At 41.7% G+C, this 18,693-nt stretch overlaps 1 protein-coding gene across 2 annotated transcripts in view; it reads right to left on the bottom strand.

Annotated features, from left to right (window-relative positions):
- jade2 (jade family PHD finger 2) overlaps positions 1-18,693 on the bottom strand; it is a 162,436-nt gene that overhangs the window by 53,629 nt on the left and 90,114 nt on the right. For both annotated transcript variants that reach the window (XM_034606899.1, XM_034606900.1), the window contains exons 6-10: positions 16,003-16,214; positions 14,000-14,167; positions 7,940-8,056; positions 4,975-5,481; positions 4,401-4,565 (exon numbers count right to left, since the gene is read on the bottom strand). In XM_034606899.1, coding sequence (XP_034462790.1) covers positions 4,401-4,565; positions 4,975-5,481; positions 7,940-8,056; positions 14,000-14,167; positions 16,003-16,214 — 1,169 coding nt within the window. The remainder of the gene's footprint in view (positions 1-4,400; positions 4,566-4,974; positions 5,482-7,939; positions 8,057-13,999; positions 14,168-16,002; positions 16,215-18,693) is intronic.

Here is an 18,693-nt window from a genome sequence, read left to right as displayed (position 1 = left end):
GAAACGGGCAAAAAAAAATTCTCACAACCCTGAATGGTTCCTACATACAGGAATGTAGGTTAAAAATATGTGTCAGCAATCACCAATAAGCCTCTGTGTTTCTTACTGGTGGTAAATCGGTTATATGTTTGTGAAAAAAGCAGAGATCAGGAGGAGGATATGTGAAAGAGGGGGAGGAAAGCGAAGGAGACAGACGAAGAGAGAGAAAGCTTGTACATTGGCGGCCACTCGCATCGGTAGCAGTGAGCTGTCAAAACTCACTCGACCAATATGTGACCAATTGGTGATCAATCCTCCTCAGGGGAGACCTGCCAGCAGCAAACCAAATCAATCCTTCGATCTCTGTCAGACCTTCCAACAATGCTGCACGGGAACCAACACGATTTGACATCACCTCATGTTCAAACTGCTACTGAACGTGTACAATGTGTTGTAAAATGTGTTGACAAATGTCAGCTGTAGCATCGTTGCCTCAACACAACTGCGAAATGCACCGGATATATAAATGTACGACATGGCGGCTTCTCAAAAGTGAAGTTAAAGCGCCTAGTTCACCCCCTGCTGGCTGGCTGCAGTATAGGTCATAAACCCTGCCTCCTCCATGTTAGTGGATGGGTGATTGGCCACAAGTCAAATAATAAGGTTCTGTCATTTTAAGTAGTTCACATCACACTGATGTCATTTTTCAGGTGGAGTTTGGTTTTAATGAGTTAATTTATGATATACAGTCTGGGTGAAACGTCATGATTGACAGCTGAGACTGACTCGCCATTGTATTGGCTGGACCTCGATACTGCAGCTCCGCCCTCTGATCATTACAGTGACCCTGGCTCCAAATGACGTCATCAGCTCAAGATGGATATAAGATCAATAGGAAAACAGCCATTCATTGTGCGCTATTATTGGCATAAAAACACTAAATACGATGTTCACATGACTATTTTCTTCTGACTGTCTTTAATTGCTTCACCTATTATTGATGAGAGAAGCCAAGTAAACCTTAGAGACAAGTACTATGGTCCACTTCTACAATGCACATCAATAATGGCCAGTCTAGAGGGAGCAGAGTTATGGAGTCTGAACATACACTTAGGTCAGGAGGTTAGCAAGGCCTGTAACAATCAATACACCCTGACCACTGGAGAGCACTGTGGTATGGCTACAGTAACACGAGTCTGCAGGAAACAAATACCTGTAGAGAGTAGTGCTCCAACAAAATACACGCAATTTCTAACTAATGTGCACCTACAGGATATAGTTAGCTCTTTTCATTTCTTTTTCTGCATCCAAACAAGGTCCATCCATCAATTATCTATACTGCTTTCCTTTTGAGAGGGCTGGAGCCAATCGCAGCTGACATTGGGTACGAGATGGGGAAAATGGGCTGAATACAGAGACAAACAATCATTCACTCTCACATTTGCACCTATGCTCAATCAAGGGTCTTTGGACTGGACCGGAGTACCTGCAGGAAACACTCGCAGACACGGGAAGAGCAAGGAAACTTCGCTGGGAGGCGACAGTGCTAATCACTCCATCACCGTGCCGCCCACCCAGATGAGGTCACGTAAATATAAAGGACAAAGCAGACACACTCAGATTGATGAAGCCACTTGTCAGGAGTGACTACCGGCTTTGTGGAAACATTTGGTTACTCCATCATTTTAAGTAATGAGGCATTTGTTACGCAAAAGTCAAATTAAGCCTGTGTGAAGCCGATCTGTTCATCTAATCAAAATTCCTCAAGTCCACTCAGTTTTTTAAACTGAGGCTAAATGAGAAAAATGAAACCATTAAAATAAATTAAAATATTCAAAAGTTGCAGGACAGTGGGTCGTTAGACTGATATACAACCACCTAATTGCCAAAATGTTGTCGTACCGTGAGCCAAAGCGATGCGAGCCAACTGCACAGTATCAAATCACAAGCCAAAGAAATGAAGGAAAAAAGCATTTAGGACACCAGATTATTGGGTTTATCTTTCAGTCTAGCGAAAGAAAACCCATTTCAGCTGGTTGTTACGAGGGTTTGCGGTGGAAACTTTTTCAACACTGGCTCTTTTTTTGGTAGATTTAGTATCAGAGAGTAAGCAAATACTACAGGATACCGTGGTTTTCAGATTGCGGTAATGATATAAGACGTTTGTCCAAACATAAGAAGCAGCGTCGCTCGGGTTGCAGTCGATGTTTTGGCTGCGGGCTGTCATTCAGCTTCTGGACGGGAGGCCGCAGGGTCAAAGAGAGGTTTTGAGAGCAGAGCTGCGGTGAATGCCGATCAACTATCAGAGCACTGCCAACATGAGCCTGCAGTGAGGTTATGGGCATGGGTAGAACCAATCCAAGAAAACCCAGCTAGGAAATTGACATAGTGGTTTGCATTCAGCTGCCAAGTGCGAGCTACGATACTGACGGGAGTGGATGAATACTCCATAATTCTGACAGACATCAAAACTGTGCAACCGCAGGTCATGTCCAGCCTGTGACACCGGTATTAACATGATGAATATAATCATTTCTAACAATTTATGATCCGATGAAGTTTTCTCTCTGATACTTCACAGCTCTAGAATACAGAGTGTGATTCTAATTACATTAAGGCCTTTTCTGTTTTTTATTATCCAACTGTTTTTACAGTCAATTGGTGAGGAGGGTAAATTACCACGAGGGTTAGCTGAACCTCAAAGCCAAAAAGAACACACGAGTTACAGTACAATAACGAATATAAAGAATTGAAGAATAACCATGGAACAAGTCATATCCACCTTGTGCACTTTCCCCAAATCTTTCACTCTACTGTGTCCACAGAAACAGTCTCAGTCAGATTTAGGAGTTTCTCACTGTCTTGCTTCTCCCACGTCTACACTATGTCTATATTTTGTCCTGTGGTTTCTGTAGGTTTCAACGAGTTAAACTTAAGACTTTTTAAGACCTTAACGAATTAAATTTAAGACCCATGTCACGTTTGACAGATGTGAAGGGATATCAGAGTCCTAGAATAAACAAACCTTCCCATAATTGAGGATAAGGTGATTAAAGAATGAGTAGAGACAAATTTGTGGAAAATAACCCTTAAAATGCAACGATATCTTGCAAACTACAGACAGAGATGGCCAGAGCTGAGCAATCACTGATCAGTTCCATGCTGGTCTTGTTTGTAGTTTTATTTCAGCGTACTCATATCTGTATTGTTGAGATAGAAATACTACACATGGAGACATTACAAACTAGAAGGGCCCTCAGGAGAGTGCATTCCTCCACCAAAGCCCAATAGTCCTCTTAAGAAAACCTTTAAATTCTCTAGATCCAGATTTTTGTTTGGATCTGCACCAAATTACACACTCAATAATAGCATTCTCCTAAATATGCCAGCATTTTTCATCAAGATCTATTTATTATTCCCTGAAAAATCAAAAAATGAATAAAATGCTCACAATGTAAAAGGAAGTTAAAATAAATCATGGATGCGCTCACTGATCGTTTCATGGTAATCCGTCCAGTTGTTTTTATGTAATGCTGCTAACTAACAGACAGATAAATGCAGATGAAAACATACCCTCCTTGGCGGGGGTAAAATAAGGACCAGTTAGTAGGTTTAGCTCAAACAGGCTGCTCCTCCTGAAGACCTCAAACTATAGAGTCCCCGAGCTGCCGTCTCTCTGGGACCCATTTACAGACTCCAAATCCAAGCCTTCCTCTCCGTGACACAAACATTATCATCTTTTTGTCTGGATAACTCCAGCACAGTGGTGCTCAGCAGGGGGCTCAAGAATCCCTAAACATACCCAGAGTCCCTCAGAAAAAAAGAGAGAAGTCGGTACCAATTATATCGTGATGATTCCTCCCACACTGCTCTACTACAGAGGTAACTTCTCACATCCAGAGAGACACAGATGTTCATCTTCTGTGCTCTGGGTCATCTGAAGATGAATTTAAGGTTTGTCCATCCCATAGTCAGAGGCAGAAAAACCAAAACACTCCCGATGAGAACATCAAGAAATCAGGTCTGAGAAATTTCCTAGATGTCTGTTTCTCTGTGTTCACTGGATTTTTACGCATAAGAATATATTTTAATTCTGAGTGTCGGGAGGATTTTAACATTCATTTTCAACAATGGGCTATGATTCACTCACTCACTCTATCATTCAGCCTTTTCATTACGCCTCCTTCCTTCAGGCTATTCATTAATTTCACATCAATATTCAGATAACAAAAAATTCAACTCATTTAAATGATCGTCTTATCTAATATTCTAAAAAACGCAAAATCAACCCTTAAATGTCCACACACATATTATACTGAAAGAAATACCTCCAGTCTGAACATTGCACTGCATAAAGCAACAGGTTTCACTGGCCTCATACCAAACACACACACACACACACGCACACATCTCGTACTCACCCTCTCCAGGTCTTGTCGGAGGTGTGTGAAGAGTTTGAGGCGTCTGTAGAGGACGTCCTGCTCCTGCTGGGCCAGGTTGTCCACTTCGTCCCTCTTTAAGGTCACCAGAGGTCGATTAAAGTTGGCCTTCCTCTTCAACTTCCAGAACTGATACAGGAAGTCCACCTTAAAGAACAAAGAAATCCCAGTTAACGAAATAAAATGTGCAATCAAAGTATCAATGTCTTAATCCAGAATGATTATATAATGTGCAACGAGGTGTAGTGTAGTGTGAGCTGGGTTTGACTCCATCCAAAACCTTTAAACTCATTCAAAATATGTTTTGTACATTGAAAATACTACATTAAGAAAAAGAAAATGCTATTCAGACATATGAAGTCATGGTTTTTATTCATGATTATCTTATTGTAGTTTATTTTCTTTCTTTTTTTTCTGTTTTACTATTACTATTATTTCTATAATATGTATTTATGTTATTATATTTTACACCAATACTGATCATAAGTCCTTTAAATCAGGTATTGTCAAATCGGGGAAGGTTGACCAGAAGATGAAATGATCTGGCTTAACGTACCTGGGCGACGGGCATTCCCAGGTTCTCAGCCACCTCCCTTGGGTCCACCAGTCGGTAGAACTCATCCTCCAGCTCCTGCAGCTTCTGTTTCCTCTGGCTCACTTTCTCTCTCTCCAGCTGGTCGCGCTCCGCTCGCTCCGCTGCCGACACAGAAACCGAAACCGGGAACAACACTGACCTCTGCTCCAGGTCGCTGCATACGTTTGGTTGGTGAGGCTGTTCCGGTCGGAGCTCGGTTCCGATGCCGGCGCTGGCCCAGTCGGTTCTGGCTGTGCCGTTTGTTCCGTTGGTGGGGGAAATGGTGGTGTTGTGGTTGCCGTTGTTCACGCTGGTTGAAGTGGAGCAGATGCTTGTTGGTGCACCGCTGTTGCTGGCAGTGCAGCTGTGCTCCAGGCAGAAGGACTTGAAGCGTACCTCGTCGTTCTCGGCCAGGATGGTCCTCATCTCCAGGCCATGGTCAAAGGCGCATGTCACATGGAAGGCCACAATACAGGAGGGCATGGAGCACTACAAAAGGGAGGCGGAGAGGAAATACAATTCATGACAGAAACAATATATGAGAGGAAATATGAGAAGGAGGAACCGCACGTATATATCACAAGTGCAAAAATGGCAAGAGGCAGAAGCTAGATGACGTGCCACAGCAGCTTGGCATGAAGGCAGGGCAAGGCGTTCTGCATATACCACGCACACACACTGTAGGTACTTTTCCCCTCCATTTCTCAGACACTTTGTCACAACTATTTGTCTGAAGTGTCATTTTCGGTCCATTTCTTGCATTATCGGAAGCACTTTAGCAGAAAGACAAGCCAAGTCACAACAAACACGGTTCCCCCATTTCTGCTGACATTTCACTAACTTGGGATGTGTGCGCGCGCGCGTGTGTGTGACAACTATCCATTACAGGTCATACTAAGAGGTGACCTCCCACTGAGTCCCTCGAGGCATGGTGTGATTTTGTGTGTGTCTGGCAAGTACATGCACATTTGTAAAAGTGTGTGTGTGTGTGTGTGTGTGTGTGTGTGTGTGTGTGTGTGTGTGTGTGTGTGTGTGTGTGTGTGTGTGTGTGTGTGTGTGTGTACGCGCACTGCACTCTCCACTGTGTTGTCTATTAGCAATGTAACAAAAGACAGTGTTACAGTTTCATTTTCACAGCCAACCTCTCTTTCTATTTTCTGTCTCTCCCTTCCTCAGCTAAACTGATTTCTGCAACTTCAATTCTATAGCAACATATATTCAGCAGCTCCTTTGATAACAGTAAAATCCTTTGAACTCTGAATATTGTTTGGCAGAAATCGATAACTTAAACTGACATGATTTGATGTTAGCCATTTGTAAAAAAAAAAAAAGAAATCTAGCCCTTTTTATCTTGTCAAGTAGAAATCCTGATGAATCATTGATTTTAAGTCTTGACAGCTCAGCTCAAATGTATCAGTGCAGATATCCTCCACATGGTTTTGGTGAAAGTGTGACAATCCTTGGATGGAGTGAGAGCCTGAAAGCTGAGGAATATATATGATTTTGGCTGCTATATTATTTATTTATTCATTTTAAAACCTTTGATTCTCATGCTCATCCGCAGGAATCTACAAGGTGGTGATCGCTCTTTTTACATCTTCAAAACTTTTTTTTTCTCAGACACCGACTTGAAAGTCCTTTCATGCTTAACTTAGTGCGGTAAAGAGTAATGCGCAATGTAAGGATTCAAATCCATAACATCCAGTTTCCTCCATTTCATATCTGCTTCCACTCTGTACGGGGGAGTTTGAGATAAAATGTATCATCTTGTTGCAGCTCTACATTGAAGCTTCTTTGTTAAGCATCTGGAGCCATTCATGCTTTAATGGCTGCACCATGTAAATCTGTTGCATATTTGGTATCTTCTGTAGCTACAGTTTTTGTACCTATGTCATAGCTGTGGGTATTTAATCCAATGGAATGCCATGTGCTGAGATGAAAAAGACAAATTAAGCATGAAGATTAAGTATTTTCTTAATTAGCAGAGCGTGTCTCACTATCACTGACGACTACTGCACACAGACTGTCTCTCTATGAGCTTTAACTGACGCAGTACAGGTCTCTCCCCCTGTGGACCGCTCTGGCTCAAGAACTCACTGTGATTATGCAGCAGCTCTGGGAAAGCACGTAGATACACTTGTACAAACTTTCATATACATCAAGAACACACACACACACACACACACACACACACACACACACACACACACACACACACACACACACACACACACACACACACACACACACACACACACACACACACACACACACACGAAACGCAGGAATTTAGGAATCCTGGTCACCTCGAGGGGACTGTTAACGCTGAATGGTGTTCAGGCTAATAACTGTAAAGTGGGTTAGCTTTAGTATGTCAGCGGGGGTTTTGTTTGTGTACTCAGCAGCATGTTAAAGAAGTGCTGCTTTGAAACAGATCCGCCCACACACAGCAAGAGGATGAGAACCATGATGATGTGTGTTGCTGAGAGTTTGTGGGTGTGCCTGTGAGGCTTTACTTCACAACATATATCCCATCTTTCTGTGTGTAAGGATGAGTGGGTTTGAAATTTGATGTCAATCTAAAAGTTCAACTTTGGCTGTTTTACATACAGTTAAAAAACTTTGATCAATAGTCTTATAACTTTTCATTCCTCTGTCCACGATGTACAGCAAGCATGCATATGGCACAGGGTTTGGAGAAAGATGTTTGAGGAAAGACGAGGAAAAAGAAAATATGTGGAGGAGTGAGGAGGAGTGAGTTGAAGTGTGTGTCTGTCTGGCGCGCAGGTGTGAAGCTTCCCCCTCTTAATTCTTGACAGAGCTTCAGTCTGAAAGTGACTCACCATTTTTCATATTTTAAGACACTGGGGGTCACTTAATAACACTTTATGAGGCAAAGCAGATGCAGGGATGAGTGAGCGTGTGTGTGCGTGTAAGAGACACGTACCTGTATGCAGGTTCCTGTGTGTTCTCGGCACAGGCTGCAGGACAGGGCCCAGCGGCTAGCAGGGATGTGGGACACCTTGGTAATGGGCTCCATCTTCTCTGGACAGCCTATACTCACCTATAGGGAACACGTAACAAGGAGACATAAATAGATCTGATACAAAAACCAAAATCCCAAAGTCTTTTTCAAAATAACAAATCCTCAAAATTCCCATAAATGAAAACTGAACCCACTTTAACCTCAAATAATTTCTTTTAAATAACTGTAAATTTCAAGTGTGTTCACCGTTTTATTTGCGCAACTCAATTTATAGCCTGCGACAAAATTATAATGATTAAAGTTCCTACCAATTATAATACAAATTACTTGACTTATCAAGCCCCTGCCAAATTTGACACTCACGAACAACTGGCTTTTGTCTTCAGTGGGGAAAAAAAACAATCTGTGTTATTTCCAGGTCCTATGATTCTGCAGTAAAGCATCTTTCTGCTCCACCTGAGTGGACATGCTGATGCTAATATTTGACCCTTTGCTGGCGTGATGCTATGACACGTCACAGAGGTGATGGTGGTTTGTTGCCTCTATGGTTAACTTTAGCGACTCTTTTCCATCTGTTACTTAGTTGCATAACAAACAGGAAACAACAAACAAAAAACTCATCACCATTCTCTAAGCAGGTTAACCTGTGTTTACAAAACTGAATATATGGGCTAATTTTGGTAGAAAAGGTTACATTACTAACATACATTTATTTAACAAAAAATATTGCCAAATGATTGCTTTTTAAGTTGTTTACTATTATTTTAAAAAAAATTGTTGTATCTTTTAGGTTTTAGACTGTTGATCCAACACAACAAGCAATTTGAAGAAACCATTTAACCATATTAAAGGGGTTTGGAACCTACATTGTTGGGTCCGGACCTTTTGTCTTTTCAAACCGACCAAAATTTTGTCCGACCCGAAGAGGCGGTCTCAGTCCAGATCAAACTGAACCAATGTTTGGTTCGTTTGCAGTGAGAGAATTTTTTTTTTTTTGATGGACTTTCCGACCAATTGCCGGAAGTTGAGAAAGCAATAAACAATAAAAGAAGAAGAAAGTGAAGCAACACACAGGATTGCTTGTAGTCTTCGCCTTTGACGACACAGAATTTGAACGACGAGGATGTTCATTTTGCTTGTAGTAATACGATACAGATATTAAAGTGGCAACAAAATTAATGAAGTGAACCGGTTCATTGATTTTCTTCATCCTAACAGGAAGACTACTCCCGGCAGAATTGACAACATGCCTGACTACAAATCAATCTATGTTGACTATAAGTAGACATGTAGCCCAAGTAGGTGACGACAACACGATGTACACACGTCATTCAAAACTCCCCAAAATACAATGTGAAACCAAAATTAAGCAGATCCAATGTAAACAATGTAAGAAAGACATGAACCTTGGTCCAGACTTTCACAGGTGAAAATGCACCTTAACCATTTAGACCAAACTGATCAAATTTAATTTGGTAGCTGTGATGCCAAATAGCATAGTTTCTCAGATTATAAGGCGGAGGTCATGATTTTATTATTACATCTTTGGATAAGCATCAGATTCCATTTGACAAAAAGACAATCTCCTACTGAAAGACAATAATCAGCTTATTCGGGATGATTATTACTTGAGTGTGTTCGGGTTTCAGTGCCAGGAGTCTGGAGAAGCACGTGTGTGATTGGAAGCAGAGCAGGAGCACATGTGCTCTAAAGACGTGATTGTGAAGCCCAGTGAGTGACTCACTCTCTCTGAGCAGTCTATTCACCACGACTTTGGCTCCGAACCTCGTTTGCACCAAATATAACCAAAAAGTCACTGACCTGTGCCAACCAGCCATGCAGAATAGAGTGAAGAGCACTCATCACCAAAGTGCCATTTCTCTCCTTCCTTCCTCCTCTTTCCATTAACCATCCCACCTCTTTCTCATTCCCTCATCCTCGCACTGTATTTGTGCCATGGCCCTCTCTTTCCTTGTCCTTCACACTTGAATTAACAAGCTGACGACTGATTTCTGCAGGTCGCACCCCTCCCTCTCCAACTCCACTTGTCGTTCTATTGGATTTTTATTTTCCTCCTCTTGTCTTCTCATCCACAGAACAAGCTCGCAGCCTCGGTGCTTTCTGTTATTATTGATGTCTTATGTGCAGCACACTGAACAGAGGCAGGGGTCAATTTTCACTCCACTGAAGATGTCAATAGGAAGTACAATACAGACAATGATGCCACCGTCAATGTTCACTTTAACGGCTGATGTAAGAACCGAAAGATGGTGAAAAGGATTCCTGGTGTTTGAATGGTGTTGTTAATTGATTGGACTGTGACCATGATGACCACACACACACACACACACACACACACACACACACACACACACACACACACACACACACACACACACACACACACACACACTGACCTTTATACAATTCCACTACCTTCCTCTCTTCTTATTTGTCAATACTGAAAAATAAGGACTACAGCTTTCCATGTGGTAGGAGTGTGTGTCCAGTTGTGTGTGTGAGTGTTTAAGCACATTCCTTGAATATGCTCATTCCACAAATATAACAACTTGGCCCAATTAGTTCACGTTTACAATTTGAAATCACAAGCTCCTTTAACACAGCCTGTTCAAGGTGGAAATGTTTTTCTGCCTTGACGCTCCGTACGAACGGTACCGACATGGAATGTTGTTCCGCTTTTTTGCATCTGAGGTCAAATCCGTGTCTATGTAAAAGGCAGAGCTGGAACGACGGGACACCAATGATGTTGTGTTATACGTCACGCTTCTGCCATTTAAAATCACACATGCTACCAGCAATATGCCATCTTGTTCAGTTCCGGTTAAAGGCGGCATAAAGAGGGGTCTCATTAAAGGCAATATGGTGAGAGCTCTGTACGAAAAAGACGCTTCAGTGTTCAATGAAAAGTCATTTTAAAAGAGGGTCCTTAGTTTTTGAATGTGTGCGTGTGCACGTCTAGTGAAAAATCATTTAAAGAGAAACCCATCTCAAGGGGCTGAAGGCAGAGGGCAAAGGGAAGCTACACACAAGGCACAGCAGGGGGGCTGTTTCGTTTGAAGGCTGGGTGGTGTGTTCACACACACACCCCCCCCCCCCCCACACACACACACAATCTGGCACTCTATGAATGACACACACCCTTTTCTGGAAATCTCCACTAAAATTTCTGTGTGGTTTCATTTGTGCACGTCTGCTATTTAGCTCATGCAAGCACACAACGGAGTGTATGTAGGGCACACACTAACTCACATGCACACGCAGCACAGACATGCAAATGATCTTTCTTACCTCCGTGGGCGGAAGAGAAAACAAAAGCGAACTGAGCAACGAAAACAATTAGCCCAATCAAGGGTGACAGAAGGCAATTAGAAGTAAAAGGTTCGAGGTGCCAAAAGCCACTCCATTACTGAGAAATCTGCTGGTGGAGCGCGCGGCTGAAAAGGCTGAAGACACATGACTGACAGCCTTTAACGATTTAAAGGTGCGCAAGGTGTGAAGCAACATCCCCGAAACAAAAACGGCTGCTTTGTGACCATTTGGGGCTTTCAGAGGAGAGTCAAGGTATCATGGAGACACCTGAGGTCTAAATGAACAGCTGCTTCTCTGCACGCCTGAAAGGTTTCCTCTTGAATCAATTGACATTATCTACAGACGGTTAAATGCGAAGTCTGGAGTGAAGAAACTACATGAAGAATATTTGAAGGACCTATTGTAAACAAAGACCAAAACCTGGTGATAGATAAAAAAAACATACAGTGGAACCTTTGCAGGCTGATTCCACCGTAAAGGCTCATTTATGCCTTTATGTACAAAAGGAAATCTGTCTGTTTCAAACGATTTGTTTCAACATAGCTACATATGCAAGTCAAACGGAAGTCAATTCATTCCTACGGCAACCTCTGTGATCTTGGATGTGCTGCGAAACTCTTCCCCTCTTGTATTTTTCAGTCTGGAATTTGCCTCTCTGTACAATGAAAAAATATAGCTATTGCGGTGGATTTCGGACGGACGCATGTGTCACAGGAAGTCAGCACAAAAAACAATAAGTTAAGTGGCCATTTCATTTAATACAGTTGTTGGAAGTTGTTGATAGTCAAACTGTGTAATTGTGTAGTTAAATATAAACTTGTTCAGCCAGTTTAACACAATGTGATGTTGATAATGTTATTTTGAATATATTTGGAAGGGTTCATTATTACATTCATACATAGTCATAGTCATTCATACCTAGTCAGAAACAAATGATTTTCCGTATATTGAACACAAGGTTGCGGAGTCCATATACAAATCAGAATTAGGCGTAACTGTCACTGCCCACACACCATCCGTCCATTATGTTAGCATAGTTGTCTAGCAATATGTCCACTAGAGGGCAGCGCAGAGTCAGGAGTTTCTGACAACAACAAATATGACGACGGTGGAGAAGGTTGTGATATATGTACGTCTTAAGAGGCAAAAGTGGCCACGATGTAAACAGCGATTGTCCAACTTACAAACTAGCAAAGTCTCAGCAAAAAGCTTTGCAATTGTCGACATTTTTTGTCATGTCTTATGGTTGTCTTGCTTTGTCTATTCCGTCAGTATCCCTAAGATTTATAAATACGGACCAAGTTTGGACAGAAGGCTTCGCTGAGGGTTCCTGTAAAATGCAGTATTAAGTCACATAGAACCTTAAATCCTCTCTACAGTTATTTTCTTTGTACACCATAACAATACTGGTGCTGAATTCAATGTGGTGATTACACATTGATCTGAAAATCCTGGCTTTACATAAGTAGAAACACACTGTCTTGTTTTAAATGTTGTTGACTTTCCATTGACTCTTTAGCTTAGACAGCACAAATGTTTTCTATCAACCCTCAATGGAACAGTGCATGGATCCATTACATGCACGAAGCACAACACAGTTTATTTGTTCTCATGTTTACATGCTTACAGGATGTTTGCCAAGCTAAGTAATTGCCCATCGACGAGGCCGCAATCATTGTCAAATCGTCCATCGCGGAGATCTGCACTGCTGTGATATTCCTGCTACATCTTCAATGAGAAGAGATTTTCATTCTCTCTTTAGCCTCATAAAGATCTAAGAAAAGATTATGGTCTTCAGAGAATCATGAGGGCCGAGTTACGGCACGTTTCGGTCTTGAAAATGCTGGGAAAGAAAACTGCCCCAGAAAGAGTGTGTGTGTGCAGCGAGGCTAAGCACATTCAGAGATGGATGTATTCTTGCTTGATGAAGAGAAAAAGGCAAAGTGAAGTAGAAGTCAAAATAAGCAGTGTGTGTTTGTGTGTTTCCTGTGTGTGTGTCCTCATCGCGGCGTGTTTAACACCCCAAAGTCTCTCAGGTCCTTTTAGATGGTTTTGTTTTCCATTTCTTTCATGGCGTAGACATCTCATTCAAGAGCGACTTGTTTACATACTTGTTTTTACACACACACACACACACACACACACACACACACACACACACACACACACACACACACACACACACACACACACACACACACACACACACACACACACACACACACACACACACACACACACAAGGACATGTTTATGTATTTGCTGACTCACCGGCCACTGAGCAGATGTGGGATAGATGGATTTTTGTAGCGATGACTGCAGCTGTACGCACTCATGCAGATTAAACAACAGAGCCACTCGGCACCAATATTCAACACTCATATTTTAATGAGGAGGCAGAGATGCATGTTTTTTTTTCCATCAACAGTGGCATTAAGTGCGGCCACGAGACGTCTTGATTCCCGAGTGTGTGACTGAGAAGCCGAGGTGCATCTACAGCTGAATGATTAGACTATGAGTTACTGATGCTCCCACTCGCCCTACTTTGATAAGAAGCTTCAAGTTTGGCCCAGACTACGGAAAATGTGCATGAAAGTGAAATCGTGAATCCGATGTTGATTACCGACTGATTGCAAAAGATGAATCTCCATTAGTGTGTGTTTGAATCTTGTGTCTTCCCGTGCGTCTCACCTCAGGGATCCATAAGGCACAGCTGACGTGGACCCACTTGGTTCCACTGCGGGTGGGCTTGAGGGCCCCCCCTCTCTTGGGGCAGAGCAGACATTTGGGCTGGACACCCAGAGCGCAGGTCCGACACAGCCAGTTCCCCTGGGGTACCTTAAGGATGCCATAACATGCCTGGGATGGGAGGAGAGAGATTGTTGCACTTTACACATACTGGCAGTCAGATTGTATTTCCTTTGGTCAGAGCAGGACTTGCTGTTTCATAACTCTTTGCTGTTGCTTCATATTAACGTATTGACATGTGGAATTGATCTTCTGATGTGACCAATGGCAAGAAAGCAAATAAGTGTATTTTTCAAAATGTCAAATATTATTTTGACATAGTTTGTCCAATAAGAGGATTGACAATTGTCATAGCAAATCAAGCACAATATTATAAGACCATACAAGCAGTTTTGTATGCTGAATACACTTAATCTAAAATAGTGGGTGATAGTTGTCATGAAGGCCGTGATTTACTTTATTTCAGTACACTTGAAAATAATCTTGCAGTAATTAGACATTTACTTTAGATCCAATAGTGTCAATATTTACTGTGGTCTCCTTTTTTATCTGACTTTTACTTTATTTGGTTAAAGGTATGTTAGTAATATAAAATGACTGCAATGAAAATCCGGAAGATCATACATTCAAAATTGACACATGCAAAAACATCCTTCCTTGTTCCTGGTTCACTTTCTTATCGCTTTAAACTTTTCTTTCAACCAGAATGGCATAAACCCACGGAAGCGAGACGTTATCAAAACGCCTCTCGGTGTTGTTTTAAATAACGCAGCAGGTTATTGTATCATCTGCACTCGACCCGTTTCCCCTTTCACTGATAATAAGGTCCAGTCCCTCAGGATCAGAAACAGAGATGATTTTGTTGTCGGATGTGATTTAATCCTAAAGTGTCTGAAAGGGCCTCTTCTGAGGCGAGTAAGTCATTCTACATGCTCCTTGTGTTCAATCACGATTCCACAGAGGGAAGGACGTCACATGTTATACAGCTGAGGAGCTAGAATCAGATACAGGAGCGTGAAAAAGTTAAGTAGGGAAAACCCAGACTGGTGTCATGGTGACAGCAGCAACAATCAGATGTTGATGATTCCGTCTTCATCAAACGCCGTCAAAGCTTTTTATTGTTCAAACACAGCACTTCAGTCAGTGAGGCCTGTTTTTTTTACCCGCTAAAGGTTAAGGAGAGCATCTAACAACAGAGAGAGAGGCAGCACTGTGTTATCTACAAAGATAATAATGTTACTTTGTAAGAGCGAGAATTTATCTCACTGCTTGTTACAATCACATCCATAGGTAACTCTTGTTTCTACATGCGTTCACTTGGGTCCCTCAGTTTGTCTGCATTTGATATATAAATACATTTGACCTTAAAACTAATAATAATACCTATCTTTTAATCATGCCTTTGATGCTCTTAATAATTACCCAAACAACTATTTCTTAATAACTTCGGTAGAACTTTAAACAATAGTAAATACTTCCTGCAGCTTTTTATATTTTTCTACAGTGCAAGTGAAATTTTCGGCGACAGACAAACTTGAGATTAAGTCTATTTCTATCAAGTGCCTGATGACACTGAAGGTGTGTTTGTGCCGATGTGAGAGACAGAATGATTAACACTCTGTCAATGTAATAAACACAGCAGAGCTCCCTGAAGCCTCAGGTTGTCACAGGCGCCATTTGTGGGACTATTACTGTAAGTCTGAAGTGAAGCTGGGGGGAGAGAAAAGTGAGGTAATATAAAGCATCTCTGAATAAAACAGCTGAACCTCGCCTTCGACCTGGATTTTGCAGCTTTCTATTTATGATTTCAGCACTTTTAGCTGTTCTTCTCTAAGTGTGACTCTTATTCTGAAAAAGAAAAGTTTGAGAAACACATTCTTACAAGTACGCAGACAAAGACGAGGGCTTAAACAAAGATACAGTAAGGACAAACGAGTGCCTGATACCTGATGCACGCAGACGTTGCACTTGTCGCAGAAGACCATCTCGTTGCCGTCCTCTCCCTCCGGCGAGCGGCAGACGTCGCACACCACGTCCTCGTCGTACTCGATGCCCAGGCCTTCCTCCGTCTCGATGGCCTGCTGCATTTTCTCCGCGCACGCACTCTCCAGCTCCACCAGCACACACTCCATCGTCAGCTCGTCCAGCTCGGGTAAGGCTGGAGAAAAGTAGACAGGAAGTAGAAGCTGATTATGTTTATTCGATAATTCCTTGAAAGAGTGAAAACCAATCGACTCTGGTGTGGCGGAGGAGGCGGAGGAGACTGATTTGTGGAGATGTTTAGTGGACTGATATTTATGAGTGTATAAAACTCAACTCAATAAAAATCTGGGTCTAGTGAATTGAAATGTGGTCCCTTAAGGGAACTGTTGGGCCTGGGCCGAGGAATCTGCTCTGAGTGCGATTCGAGTTGCTTGTGAGACGCACATTTTCTTGAGTGAGATTAATATTTGAGAAAATACTAAGCCTGTACAAAGTTTTGACAACTAAGAGTTCGAGTTGCAGGGTCAACCAACACTCGGGTTCCTTTTACTTCTATTATCGACAAGAACAACAGTAATAGGAGGCTGCTCTTAGGAAACTCTAAATTCCGGTTATTTTTGGCCTCAATGCTTTTTCTCACACCTAAATTGAAATGCGCACGTGCTTTCCTTTGCATTTACACATCACAAGGTCACTTTCTGTTTCTGTTGAGCCAGTTCAGGATGGAAAGTGCTGAAAAATTTGCTGCAGACGTGGGAGGATGCTGATTTTCAGTCGACTCTTTACAAATCAGAGAAAAGCAGATGCACGCTTCGTTCCTCGTCCCTAAAAGTCCATTTGCTATCAAAGTCAAAAGCGGTTATATTTGCTGTCGTGCCCTTCTTGCCCACAGCTCACTTAGTGCGTGTCGGCAATAGCATCAGTATTCCTGCGCCATCTGCATCTCACAGTAATGCCTTGCTCTAAGGCAGATTAAATAGTTGATGAAAATTAACTGGCAAATGTACGATTTTATACTCGTAAAAAGAGAAAGAAAGTGAAGAACCAGGAAAGTAAACTGTTTTTTCCAGGATGGTGGCAAACAGATGCTGTGTATTATTATCTCATTACATGCAAGGGGATTACAGTGATGACACAAAATGGTAAAAAACAGTCAGGCTTTACATCCAGTGTGAGATCTTTGTCTGAAATTACTTTGTTTTTGAATAAATATTAAAAAACAGAATAAAAGGCACTTTTAATGTGTTATCCAGAGATTTTTAATATGCCCCAAACTGTAAATGCAAATGAAGACCATGTCTACAAAAATCTTATTACAGCCAGTAGAGTCAGGTAATTAACTTCCTCAGCCACAGTCTCTAATAAGAACATTAAGGGGAAGGTGACCATTTCAAGATGCATTTCTTTTTATTATTATGGGCCAGAACACTTCATAGAGCAATGCAGAAACTGCTGCTGTCCTGGATTCTGTCAATTACTATTTATAGATGAATTTGAAGGATTTTTGTTTGTTTTTAAGCAGAGCTGAGCATGAAATTTAAGGAGCGGACTTTTGTATGACACGTGTACATCCTGTTGTCATCACCTCATGGGATGCGTCTACGGTCTGGCGATGGGCGTGCGTCTGACCTCAACATGTTGTCAATTCGGCAGGTAGGAGTCTTTCCATTTGAATGTAGAAAATGAAGGAAGCGGTTCATTTCATCAATTCCGTTGCCACTTTAATATCATTATGGTATTACCACGAGCATCAACAACTTCAGTTGCAATTTACAAGCGTTCCACTTCAATTTCTCTTTCTTCCTCTATTGTTAAATGCCGTCTCAACTTCCTGCAAGTGGTGTGAATGTATGATTCAGTTGGACTTCTTTTGGTCAGATAAAATTTTAGTCTGTTGGTCTGGACTGTGGCGTGAGGCACCTTTCACACCAGCTACTTCGGTTCAGACTAAACTGGCATTATATTATTTTAATATGAAAGTTAAAACTTGCTGCTGAGGCTCAGCGTGTAAATTACTCTAAGTCTTGAACTTGCGGAAACTAAAAGAAACAAACTATGTGACTGTGGTTGTTTTGGATTTAGATGCTGCTTTTTGAAACCAGCAGAGAAAAGAGAAGCAGAGTTAGATATTAACCTGCTGTGACATTTACATCGGGAAGTGAACACACACAGGAGGGAGCGAAGCAACAAGATTATTCACAGATGACGTGAGAGTGCGTGTGTGTAGTTCCTGTACAGTGAACTATGTGTACTTTCAGAGCATTTACTGTACATCTATCCTCTGTGTATTTCTCCATGTTTGTACATGCAAATACGAGTTCAAAAGGGTGGGTGTATCCAGGTTCATGACTGCACTTATCCATTTGAGTCTATGGTAACAGAGCATCCGACAAGAGTGCATGCGTGCACATAGGAACTGATTTGTTTTTAATACTATTGTGTGATTTATTATTCTACACAATGTCCATGCCTTCTGTGCACCTTTCTGATTTATCTAACTCATTTTACTGAATGTGTCTAAATGCCTGATCAGCATTTTGTGTCACTGTAATGGCCCGGTTTTCGCTGTTTCCTCTAAGCTGAATATCTCAAAATCAAATTAATTCCACCTTTAAACCCAACTGTGAAAAATGTTTGGATAATTAAAGCTACAG

The sequence above is a fragment of the Hippoglossus hippoglossus genome, chromosome 14 (assembly GCF_009819705.1).
Source record: "Hippoglossus hippoglossus isolate fHipHip1 chromosome 14, fHipHip1.pri, whole genome shotgun sequence".
NCBI lineage: Eukaryota > Metazoa > Chordata > Actinopteri > Pleuronectiformes > Pleuronectidae > Hippoglossus > Hippoglossus hippoglossus.
This window is presented reverse-complemented; position numbering and strand designations above follow the sequence as displayed.